Source organism: Peromyscus leucopus, chromosome 5 (genome assembly GCF_004664715.2).
Source record: "Peromyscus leucopus breed LL Stock chromosome 5, UCI_PerLeu_2.1, whole genome shotgun sequence".
NCBI classification, from domain to species: Eukaryota; Metazoa; Chordata; class Mammalia; order Rodentia; family Cricetidae; genus Peromyscus; species Peromyscus leucopus.
In genome coordinates, this window is record NC_051067.1 from 25,159,029 (window position 1) to 25,172,043 (window position 13,015).

At 42.7% G+C, this 13,015-nt stretch overlaps 1 protein-coding gene across 4 annotated transcripts in view; it reads left to right on the top strand.

Moving 5' to 3' along the window:
• The window catches only part of Slc35b3 (solute carrier family 35 member B3), a 29,516-nt gene extending 23,648 nt beyond the window's left edge, over nucleotides 1-5,868 (top strand). For all 4 annotated transcript variants that reach the window (XM_028894719.2, XM_037205787.1, XM_037205788.1 and 1 more), the window contains exons 7-10: nucleotides 344-436; nucleotides 841-952; nucleotides 2,882-2,951; nucleotides 5,229-5,868. In XM_028894719.2, the coding sequence (XP_028750552.1) occupies nucleotides 344-436; nucleotides 841-952; nucleotides 2,882-2,951; nucleotides 5,229-5,379 (426 nt within the window). In that variant the 3' untranslated portion in view covers nucleotides 5,380-5,868. The remainder of the gene's footprint in view (nucleotides 1-343; nucleotides 437-840; nucleotides 953-2,881; nucleotides 2,952-5,228) is intronic.
• Nucleotides 5,869-13,015: the final 7,147 nt, after the last annotated feature.

Below are 13,015 nucleotides of genomic sequence, written 5' to 3' on the forward strand. Positions count from 1 at the left end.
GACTCCCAAGTACTGGGATTAAAGGTGTGTGCCACCACTGCCTGGCGTCTATTTTAATCTAATGGCTTGTTCTGTCCTCTGATCTTCAGGCAAATTTATTGGGTTACACAGTATATCACCACATAGGCCATGGATTTTTGTTACGTAATACTGTATATATTCATAGGCCACTAGAATTGGCCATTATTTCTAGAAACATCAGCCATAGAGCAATGATAAAGTTGCTTTAAAAAGGTTTTGTTTTGCAGTACTGAATGAGTAGGTTAATTGCATGTATTCAAACCCTTCCGTTTCCCCTTTTGGTGTGACAGTCATTTTTCTGCTTTCCTTCTGCCTCCCCCAGGTTTTGTATTCCTACTCCATCGGTTTTGTGTACATCTTGTTGGGACTGTCGTGCACCAGTGGGCTGGGCCCTGCAGTGGCATTTTGTTCAAAGGTCAGCATTCATCACATTCTTAAAAAAAAAAACATCTTACGTTTGATAATTTTCTCTGTACAGCTTTTGCCAAGTTCAAAAAAGGCTATTGTTGGTATAGTTGGTAATTCTTCTAATACAGCATTACAGATTAGAAATGAAAGATCTCAGAAATGATTGATATTTAATTTTTTTATCCATTCTCGACTCTGCAAGTTAATTTTTGAGAAGTTCATAATGTACAAATCAAGGGTTTTTCATTTCATCAATATTTTCCCATTAATAAAAACTAAATATTGTTTGCTTGACTGCATTGTGGAGTGACGTATTATTGCTCAGGAGGCTGGTTCAGAGCTGTGGCTTGATTTCCTGGGCTACCTCAGGCTGGCTTTGTGTTTTCTAACAGGCCCTTTTACTCCTTGCAGAACCCTGTTCGTACCTATGGCTACGCCTTCCTCTTTTCCCTCACTGGATACTTTGGGATCTCCTTCGTTCTAGCCCTGATTAAAATCTTTGGTGCTCTGCTTGCTGTGACAGGTAGGAGACTTGCTCAGCATAGGAAGGAAGTGCTCACAGTGTTACCTTCCGATGCTGTTTTACAAACAGGAGAGTAGGGCCTCTTCTCTGAAAAGGTACTCGTCTCCAGCTTCACGCTTTGGTAGCTTGTTTTGTTTTGAGTTCTAAAGGAAATGGTGTTTGGTCTTAATTTCTTGTTTTGAAGATTTCCTGTTTTCCCTTTGTGCAGTGCTGAGGATAGACCTTGGCCCTCAGCATGCTGGGCACGCACTCTACCACTGAGCTGCATCCCCAGCCCTGAAGGCTTCATTTTGATGTCAAATATATACATTTTCATGAAAAACATTAAATACATTAGAAAAAAATTGCTGTAAAACTATGATGGAATGAAACCCCTTCAGGGAAGCACTACCTTTGTGTACTTTTAATTGATTACTGAAATTCCAATCTTCTTGCACTTAAAACATGGCAGGTGCATTTTATAGTTTGCAAACTTTTCACTTGGATATTTCTTAACACCAGCCCCAAAATGGTTTCTCTTTTCACCAGTGATGGGTGTGTCCATACCTGGCACTGTAGAGAACCGAAGGTTATATTTGATGTGTTTGGAGAAATGGCAGGAGAGTGAGGGGAGCCAGTGACTGTGTGCAGGGCATCGCTTTCCAGAGCTGTAAATGCAAACCTGCCTCCCTGATACAGGCAGAAATTTTTTCCCTGTCAAATAAAGGCAGAGGTAGCTAACACAGCCCCTCCTGTGTACTAGTCACAGGATATCTAGTCATTCTAGTCTCACCTCAATCCTAACCAGCTGGCACTGTTATTTTTTTTATTTATACTCAGATAGATAAACTTGGAAAGGTTATTGGCTTGGGTGACAACCTGCTATACTCAGGATTCCAGGCACAGTTGTCTGGCTCCACACCTGCTGTCTTCACTGTGCCTCCTTGGATGGCATGGTGAGAGAGAGACTCCAGGGTCCTCAGTACCCTCCCTACCATGGCATCCTCCTGCTGTGCTGGGCAGCAGGATGGAGTCTGAGAAGATGAAAGATGCAACATCCTCTGGTGGAAACTTCTCAGATGCTGCACTGCTCGAAACAACACATCAACCCACATTTTTCTGGCTGGATCCCGAGACATAGGACCACACCTACGTGTAGGGGAGGCAGGAGCATAGGCTCAACCCAAATAGGTATCCCAAAAGCAGTCGTTGCAGAGCAGGCCCCGACTTGTGTTTCCAGAGCAAGTTCTTGAGTTACTCACTCACACTTGAATGGTAAGTGCCATGAGGGCAGTCTGGTGAGACTCGGGAGACTAGTGAGAACTGAGAGAAGCTGTGTGAGGATGAAGACCCAAAAGGAGAAGTGTGTGGCTGTTCCTCTGCTTGGGCTGGGTTGGAACAGTCTCAGGCCTTACAATACAATGGAGGTCAGAGTCTAATACCCAGAGAGGGAGGAAGTGTTAAGACAAATGTGCAGAGAGCAGAGCTGTTGGAATTGCCATCTCGTTCCCAGAGGTCACCATGACTAAATACTGGGAGCCAGTGTAGGGTGCATGCCTGGGATCTCAGAGCAGGATGGGCAAGACATGGCAAGACCTGTCTCCAAACAGCCAACCAACCAGGACACTAGTGAACCTCTCACTATTTTTAAAGGCTCGCCTTGCTCTGCCTAATCATTTCTCTCACAAGAAAGCCTTTCATTGTGGCCCCAGCATGCCGTGACCGCTGATGGACACCGACTGCAGTTGTACTTAGACATGGAATTGGATCAGTGCCAGTTCTCTACAAAACCATGAGCAGCATGAACTTGGTTGGCTGTTGGGCGGTCGGTTGTGTTGTCGCTGGCACCTTAGAGGTTCTGGCGTCTACAGAGCTATAAATACTTGTGAAATAAATGATTTACAGATATTGCCAACATAGTAAGGTGCATCTAAATCTTTCCCCCCACAGTGACAACAGGAAGAAAAGCAATGACCATAGTCCTTTCATTTATATTCTTTGCCAAACCATTCACATTTCAGTAAGTACTTCTTAATTCAACAAGTTTCTCAAAATGTAGATACTCTATTTCATGTTTTGTCTTAAACAGCATTATTTTCTAACTTTTACTTTGTGTTAACTTACATGTTAATGTGTATTAGCCTATTGTCCTCTACATAGAATCCTTTTCATCCTAATCTCTTATCTATTAAATGTTTTCTGCTATTTTAAGGATCTTTATAATTTGTTACTTTGAATGTCATTTCATATATTTAAATTGCCCAGCTAAAGCCCAGTGGAAATGTGGTCTTGTTGTAGTGTGCCTGTGTGAGAAAGAAATATGAGACAAAATAACTGATTGTGAGGTAAGTGTACATGCCGTTGTGACTGACTGTTAGTGGAGTGTGTTCCAGTGTGACTGACTGTTAGTGGAGTGTGTTCCAGTGTGACTGGCTGTTAGTGGAGTATGTGTGCCAGTGTGACTGTTAGTGGAGTGTGTGTTCCAGTGTGACTGACTGTTAGTGATGTGTGTTTTCCAGTGTGACTGACTGTTAGTGGAGTGTGTTCCAGTGTGACTGTTAGTGGAGTGTGTGTGCCAGTGTGACTTTCTATTAGTGCCTGTTTCTGATGGGAGTGAGTACAAGTGGTGTGCATGTGTTAAGTAAAGGCTTTTTCTTTCTCACATACAAATATACAAATTATATGTTTAAAATTCATTCTTGTAAAACCTTTATTCATGGACTCTTTCCACAACAATAAACAATAGGAAAGTATTCTGTGAATTAGATCCTAATGATTTAGTTTGTGGCTTTTCGAGAAAGTGTTGAGCAGTCTTTTTGCTATCTTTTATGTGTCTGAAAGCAGTTTGTTTAAACATTATGGGCCAGTAATTAGGATTTCAAACCTAGTTTACAAATACATAATTTTAAATAAAATTTTAAATTTCCATCCATATATTACAGGTCATTTGTGTCTATAGGTTACTTTTCTTTATGTATGTGATAATATATTATAGCAGTTAAATTATAATGATCTGCCCCCTGCAGAATGTGTACCTGATTATCATCTGTGTTCTACTTACTGGGACAACCAGGTGGAGTGCTGGGTTGAATATATAATGTTGCCTTTAGTAAATAGGAATCCGGCATTTTAAGTATAATCTTAAGTCTTTTCCGTAAGGGTTAGACTTTGAATGTGCTGGTAGCCCTGAAGTTTAAATTACTGTCACTTTGTGTAACTTTCTTCTGTATATATTCAGCATAAATTTTTTGAGACTTTATACATGTAAACAATGTGTTTTGATCAAATACATCTCCTAGCCCCCTTCCCATTTTTATCCCAACTTCATGTACTCCCTTCTGTTAACCACTGAGTCTACTTGGTGCTGCTAGTATGTACGTGGGTATAGGGCCATCCATGGGGAACATAAGCAACCTCCCTGGGACTGTATCCCTGAAGAAAACAGACACTCCCTCCCTCAGGATCCTTCAGTAGCCAATATCTTAGCTAGGTGGGGCTTTTGACTGCTTATGTTGTTTGTCAAGTGGGCACAATCTGGAGTCAGCTTAAAAGAGGAAATTTAAATTGAGAAATACCTCCATCAGATTGGCCCATAGGGAAGCCTGTGGGGCATTTTCTTGACGGATGATTGATGTGTGAGGGCCCAGCTCACTGGGCAATGCCATCCCTGGACAGATGGTCCTGGGGTGTAGGAGAGAGCAAACTGCAAGCCAGGAGGAGCAAGCAGGTAAGCAGTGTTCCTCGATGGTCTCTGCTTCAGTCCTGCCTTGTGTGTTCCTGCCTTGGCTTCCCTCTGTGGAATGGGACTCAGGATGTATAAGCCAAAGAAAACCATTTCTACCTTAAGTTGCTTTTGATATGGTCTTTACCATAGCAATGAAAAGCAAACTGGAACAGGCTTTGTGAGCCCCTCTTCTCTCCAGTCAACATATGATTCTAGTGCTATTATTTTAGACCTCTAATAACAAGGGTTGGTTGGTTGGCTGGTTGGTTGGTTGGGGTTTTTTTGTTTTGTTTTCTGTTGTTGTTGTTTTTCCCCCCCGAGACAGGGCTTATCTGTGTAGCCCTGGATGTCCTGGAACTCACTCTGTAGAGCAGGCTTACCTCGAACTCAGAGATCCACCTGCCTGTGTCTCCCAAGGGCTGGGATTAAAGGCGTGCACCACCACTGCCCAGCTAACAGCAAGTTTTTATTTGGTTGAAGTTATTGTGGACTGACTACCACCACATGTCATAATTAATAGTGAAGTTTTAACTCGTGAATTTTAATATCCACTTTTTCATTTCTTTATTTTAGGTATGTATGGTCTGGCTTGCTAGTTGTCCTTGGCATATTTCTCAATGTTTACAGCAAAAATATGGATAAAGTAAGATTGCCATCAGTGTACAATCTGATGAACAAAGCCATGGACATGAAAAAGTCAAGGACGTTGGCAGAGACTGTGTAGGCACTGAGGTTGCCTATTTAAAATGGAACTCTAAGGGGACAATCATTAATCAGTCCACTTTCCAAAGGCTTGTGATCAAAACCAAAGGATCTGAAGGCTGCTGTTGTGTGAGCAGCAGTTTGTGGAGTCAGCCTCTGCAGAACACTTGCTTGACCAGCTCCGAAACAGTCAAGAGCCACACCTAGGACTTGGTTCAGTCCAGTCGGTATGAAGGAAGAAAGCACTTCCTAGCAGTGTCCTGAACATTTCACTGGAAATGGACCGTGTTGCAAGACTGATTGGAAATCCTTCCCACATGCAGCGCGGTGCTGTGTAGTAGCACACTGTTTCGTCTCCGTTCCGTTTTGGTGGTGTTATTTAAATTGCTTCTCTGTTATAAGAGTGAACCGATGATTTAAAGTCTAGAGAAAATAGAATTCATTTATAAATAAAATTATCCTGTGATTTTTTTTTAAATGATGTTTTAATAAAATTTGTTACTGAAGGAAATGGAGATGGGAAGGCTTAATGTGCACTTTAAAACTTGGATTTTTCACTCACAATGTAAAATATTTTAAAGCATTCTTGTCTGTATGCACAGGGTGAAGTGCTTAAGAGAACTATGCTAGAGTTCTAGTATGCCATGATGTTTGGCTTTAATTTGGATTTCTTAATTGAAGGGCAGAAGTTAACATCTTAAGTTAAAAAAAAAATCCTAATTCTTCCTATAATGATGAAATTTGATTTGAAGGGTTGAGATGAAGTGGGGTGCATTTAAGAAGCCTGGGTAGATTTGGAAGACCTGGACAGCATTGCTTCTCAGACTCTAGTAAAATCTCATAGTCTGGATAGTTTAGACATACTGAGGTTTCATCCCAGCAGTTCTGGATGCTACGAAGTCCACACTTAAGGTGCTAGCAAACCTGCAAGGCTGCCTCCTACTTTCTAGATGTCATCTCGCTGTGACCTCTGGTATTCCATTCTAATCTTATCATGGGGTCTTTTGTGACTCAATCCCCTAAGGCTGCCACTAGGGAGATAGGATTTTTTACAGGTGACTGTAGGGTACATAAACATTCAGACCATAGCCATATTACTTGGGTAGTTTTGAGTCAGATTTGGTGCCTTTCAACATTGATTTTTGTAATTGCTATGTGCATCTGCTCACTGTGTGTGTGTGTGTGTGTATGCATACACATTCACACGAGTGCATGTGTGTATAGAAGATGTTATTCTTCATTTTCAGCATAATCAATATAATTAAAACCCTTAGTGTTTATGCTATAGGTGACGTCATATTTTGTTAGGATTATTCTTGAATTCTATTTTATCCTAAGGGATACTTAACCTGTTCTTTGCTTGTGGGTCCGGCAGAACCTGCGAGCATGGGAGTGCCTCAGCTAAGGAGCTGTGCTTGGATTTTATTCATCAAATACTGTGGTGGTGGTTTTATAGTTCTCTCCTCCTGAATGTGAGTCTGTGCTTCATTGTGCTGTCCTGAGCTGCTGAGATGGTAGCATTTGTGCTTCAGGCTCGTTGGCTTTCCCAGTCCCTAGTAAACAGTCACCCTGGCTTATTCAAGTGTCCTTCTGCCCTCTGACTCCCCTTAGATAGTACCCTTTGCCTGCTGCCAGCTTAGCGTCCCAGCCTTGATTTTCAAAGTTCATCATTATTTAAAGTCACTACTTGTCACTTGCAGCCATTGCGCTGCCTCCCCTTCTTCCCCATCAGATGAAGATAAACTTAGCCTCATTTATATGAATGAACAGTCTAAAGTAACAGAACAAAGTTTCTTAAGAAGACGATATGGAATGTATATTTTGAGCCAAGTTTTCTAATATCTTTCATCATTTTATTCCAACCACTGAGATAAGGGAATTAAAAATAATATAATTGTAGATGTTTCCGTGTGTATCGGGTGCCAGGGACTATTGCATGTGATGGCTTGTTTGATCCTAACTGCGTCACTGAGGGTAAGTATCATCCTTCTACAAGTAAGGAAGCTGTGCAGGAGTGGTCGATGCTCCTGAGTGTGGCTAGCTCGTGTAACAGGAGCTGCCTTTGAAGCAGTCTGGTCCTAGACTCTGGTCAGTGTCTTGTGTCACCTTTCACAGCCACAAAGGCTGACCTAGTACTCAGTAGCTCTAGATCACACTACTGCAGTGCCTTGAGTGGGTTTCAGAGCCTGCTTTCATACTCCAGAGCAGTTTTCAGTCCATGGTGCTCCGCTATGAATATTTAAGTGCCCACATTGATATGATGAATGATATGGCTGAAGTTTGCCCTCTCCCAAATTAATATGTTGAATCCTGGCCTCTGAAGCAGTGGTCTAGGAGGTGGAACCTTTGAGAAAGGGTTAAACAATAGAGACAACACTGATGAATGGGACTGTTGTCCTTGTTCAGAGACCTCAGGAAACCTCTTATTTCATCCCATGAAGGTGCAGTAAACTGACCACCTGAAGCCCAGAAGAAGGCCTTCAGCAGACCTTAGACTTGAGCCTCCAGAAGTGAGAGAGATGTTTCGTGATAGCCCGACCTGATAAAGACAGTAACTGATGAAGTATTAAGTAAAAGATTTATGCAACAAATATGTCAGGATCATTTGGGACATTTCCATGTAGATCTATCTGTTTTACGCTAGATGTGGATAGACTATTTCTACAGCTGTGTTCACATTGTGCCTTTGTCTTATATAGGCAGTCAATAAATATGTTTCAGTTAACCAAAGACATACTGGGAAATTGAGACCTTGGCTGTTATATTCCTCTTCTTTTGGCTTAATACAGAAGAATAGCAGCAGAATCTTTCCAAGAGCTGTAAATCATGTTAGTAAGATTTAACAGGTCAGAATTCTCATTAAGGCCTTGTATAATAAGAAATTGGATTGGCCATTATCCTCAGTGCCTGGCAGGGAGCCTCTAAATCCTTGAGATTTCCTAAATAATAAGAGTGCCTCACAACCCTCCCAAATCTACTATAGGCTTTTTTGCAGGGGGGGCTGGTCTGAATGTGTGCCTTTTATAAGGAAATTGATGGGAAGTGCAATACTCTGGAGTTCTGGGAATTGTTTAGTGATTTGAACATCAGAAGCCCTGAACTTGTGAGGGGCCTGGGAAGGCTGAGGCTTGCCGGTGTCTGTGGAACTGTTCTCATGAAAGGGAGTGAGGTCAGATTTGTGCTACAGACTCCATACCAGTTAACAGCTGTGAAATCGCCGTTAGCATCCTTTGGGCAGTGATCTAATGCTTGTCATTTCTGTGGTCTATTTCTAGATTAAAGACTCTTACCCCCCCACCAGCCATCTCTTTACCTGTGTTAACACCACTGTAATGTCTCTTGACTAACTGCTTTATTTCAGGATATCATTTGTTCACCGATTTTTTTGACTGGGAAAAGATGAGCCAGGTATTGGTTCTTCTAGATTTTCAAGATGCAGGGTAAAGGGGTCAGGGGAGAACACCCCTACTCTGAAGAACCCCAGTCTTACCAGTCTTGGGAAGAATTGCTCTTATCATGGAAACTGGGTTGATGTCTTTGCAGTAGGAGATTGTCTTTTTTGTTTTGATTTGATTTTTCTTTTTCAAGACAGGGTTTCTCTGTGTAGCCCTGGCTGTCCTGGAACTCACTCTGTAGAACAGGCTGGCCTCAGACCACCTGAGATTGCAGGCCCCAGCTTCAGATGGTTTCCAGTGGCTGAATATCTTAAGTTATTTGAATAATTCTCACCTCATCTTTCTCTGTTTGCTTTCCAAACCTCCCCGTGGCTCAGTTCTATATAAATTCTTTCAGAATCTCTGTTGAAAGTAAAAATAAGTTAGCTTCTGGTGGGGGTAAAGGTTCCTTGATTATGGTAGATGTTTGAGAGGTTAATATTCATTACATCTCCGTGAAGATGACTGTTTTCCAATCTTTATCAGAGTAAGATAAATCCTTAATCCCCTCCCAGTTGTGGTATATTGCCTTACTTCCATGGCAGGCAGTTAAAATAAGTGTTTGTTGTGGTGACATAAAGAAAATGCTCACTTCGGTAGTTTGCTGCTCTTGCAGAGTGCACTGTGTGTTACAGGGACAAGGGAAGGAGACTTCTGAACGTCAGTCACAAAATATGTTTAATTAAACATCCCAATCCTAAAGTACTTCCAGTCCCTAAAACATTGTAGGTCATTTTAATTGGTTTTAACATAAGATTTAAATAAAGAAACAAGTGTGGATAATATCACAACAGATAATGACCATGAGACTGGAGTCCTGATTATCATAGATCACAGTCTGGATTTCTTCTTTCTCTCCTAATACAGTTACTGATCAAGACTATTTCCTTCCTGTCTGGGCAATATATAGTATGTAGAAATTTACTTAAGCATTTTGCAAATGAATTTTTTCATATTTTCTGGAAAAATTCATTGTTGATCTATCTATCTATATCCTAAGTATGAAATTTATTTTTGCATGTGATGAGAGAAATTCATAAGAGTAGGTAATCATCTTTGGCTTCTAATTGTGTTTTAACTGATCATGCTGGCCTACAACATCTGTGCTGAGCAATACAAGCCTATGAAGTCTCAGGACCACTTGGGTGTTTGGGCACCTGTCATGCAGCCATGGAAGACAATTCAGTGGTGTACACAGGTCTGTCTTGTTTAGTAGAAGTTATCGATGGATTCAAGAAAAGCATGAAGGGAATAGTGCTGCACAAGAGCCAAGCGAGTGTGGATCGGACCCAGCTAGGTCGGCATTAGTAAGGAGGGAAGGCGGTAAAAGCCACACACAGAAATTCTGCCTCTTAGCCTTCCTATCACCCGTGGAATTACACACCCATTTCTTAGTAGCTTGGCACTCAGAAATGAACATAGCTGTTGCTGTTGTTGTGTGTATTTGTTATGACTCCAAGGACTCATATATTTACAAAGTTTCTAAAAACATTTAAGTTTTCTCTCTATCTCTGCATCTTGGCAGCCCTGTCTTCTGATCCTGGGCTGTCTTTCAGCTGTTCCCACCCTGATGCTCCTTGGTGATGTGGAGAGAGTACTTTAGTCCGTTCTACCAGCCTACTTTGTTCTTCATCTGTGCAGCTCAGTGTGCATCCATTCCCCATGCAGCTGATTCTGACACCCCCACTCTGCACCCATTCCCATGCAGCTGATTCCGACACCCCCACTGTGCACCCATTCCCATGCATCTGATTCCGACACCTCTGCTATGCACCCATTCCCCATGCAGCTGATTCGACACCCCCACTCTGCTCCCATTCCCATGCAGCTGATTCTGACACCCCCACTGTGCACCCATTCCCCATGCAGCTGATCCCGACACCCCCACTGCTAAACATTCAGACCTCATATTTCCACGTGGACTTTTTAATTGATTTCCTCTACATGTTTCATGTCACCAGCATTTTTACCTAAGTCCTTGAGTTTAGGGTTATTTTAAATTCCTGGGTTTGCTTCAATCATTCTGCTTCCAGTGGCAGATTGTTTTTTTTCCAGTTAGTTGTGTTCTCTAGTAATTATCCACCTTAGCGTAACCATTGGCAGCTTCCCTCCAGTCTTTTTCTCAATTTCTCTGGCAGATGATGCAGGTCAGCCTGGTCTCTCCAGGACCTCTCAGTAGTATTGCCTTGGCTTGTCCCGGGATCTACAGACGTGTCTGTCTCTGAACTTGACTAGCCTTCTTCCTGTACTCCATTTCCCCCTGATTCCCTCTGTGCTGGTTGATCTTTGTCAACTTGACACCAATTAGTGTTACCTGAATGGGGAAACACCAACTGAGGAATTGGCTCCATCAGATTGGCCTGGGGCACATCTGGGGGGGGGGCATTTTCTTGAATGATATATGTAGGCATGCCCAGCCCACAGTGGTGCTGCCACCCCTGGACAGGTGGTCCTAGGTTGTATACAAAAGAAAGCTGAGCAAGCCATGAACAACAAACCAGGAAGGTCATTCCTGCTGCTTGAGTCCCTTCCTCGGCTTCTCTCAGTGCTGAACTGTGACCAGGATATGTAGGCCAGGTTAACCCTTTCCAGCTCAAGCTGCCCTTGAGTTTTCTCACAGCTACAGAAACTGAACTAAAACCGCCCCCCTCTCTACCACTCTGCCTCCCTCCCTGCTTCCTGTCTCCTGTCTCCATTTCTCACACTCCCTCTCCTCCTCTCCTCTCTCCCTCGGTCTTAGTTTCTCTGGGTGGTTCTTGGAACTAGAACTTCTCCTGAATCTTCCTTTCAAGGATTTACACTCGTGATTTTCAGGTTTCCCATCCTGCTACACACAAATGAGGGAGCTTCTTGGCTGCTCTCTTGCTTCAGTTTATTTCAGAGATGAGGATTCATTTGCCAATGTAATTTGGTAGGATTTAGATGTAAGCAGCGTTTTTAATGTTTGTGATTTAAGTAAGGATTTCAAAACTGAGAGAAAAATTGGGTGATAAAAATATGAGCTATTCTCCCCTAAAAGAAGTTGATGTTCATATTTTTAGCTAATTAGGAAGATTGTTTTAGTATAGATCCCTAATTGGTAGAGTTTAGAAAATGTTTCTTGTCATAAAGCTCTGATAATTTCAAATCCATAAGCTTGTGGGAGTCCACAAACCTGTTGTCATCCAGTGTAAATCGATGGAACAAGGTCTAGTTAAACAGGCAGCCGAGAAATCATCTGTGGTTTTCAGATCTTAGTAATGGGCCCCCGGCAGAGAATCACAAAAGACTCGCAGAAGCTGAGTGGCAGAAGAGAACTGAGGTACTCTGGAAATGTCCCTCATAGGCTCATGTATTTGAAAACTTGGTCCCCAGTTGGTGGCGCTGTTTGGAGAGGTTATGGAACCTTTAGAAGGTGGAGCCTTGCGGAAGGAAGTATGTCACTTGGGGGGGGGGCGTGGTTAAGGCTTTGTAGGTTTGAAATCTCACCTCACTTCCAGCTCCCACCGCTCCTTGTTTGTGATCTGTGATCTCTCAGCTTCCTGTTCCTACCATTTGCTGCCAGGACTTCTAATGCCGGACTCTTTTCCCTTTTCCCTTAAGCTAAAGTAAATGTTTTCATCTGAAAGTTGCTTTGGGTCATGCTAATTTTTCACAGCAACAGAAAGATAACTAATGCAGGGCCTGAATTTTTTGAACCGGGATCTGACAACCCTTGTAAACAGGAGCCCTTTCCCAACACTATACACAGGTTGGAACTGACACCTTCAATTTGCTTGTTCTCCCAGAGGCCTTAACACTGGGTGTCTTCTCTGGCTCACTTAAACTGGGTGAGACTCTTTCCAGGCACTTGTAGACAATTCCCAATCAAAAGAAGTGATCTCCTCAGCAAGCCCTGTGAGGTAGACACAACACTAATGGAGGGATGACCTCCTCCCATCTATCTTCAAACAGCCAGGTCCACCTGCATGAGAGGGGGTGGTCTGTGTTTCAGGCAGGCACCTTGAGAAGCCTAATGGTAGGTCAAGCTTGGAGAGGTGCGTAAGGATACTGGGAGAAGGGATGGAGTCAAAGGACCAGTCTATATCTGAACCTCCACATGACAGAAGGCACTGGCATGGTACCATGGCAGGTGTCAGGACAGGAGACACCACTGGAAATAAAGAGGCAGATGCATGATCACAGACAGAGAACACAGGCTCCACGGTCAGAGAAGATGAGGGAGTCGCCTGCTAAACTCAAAAT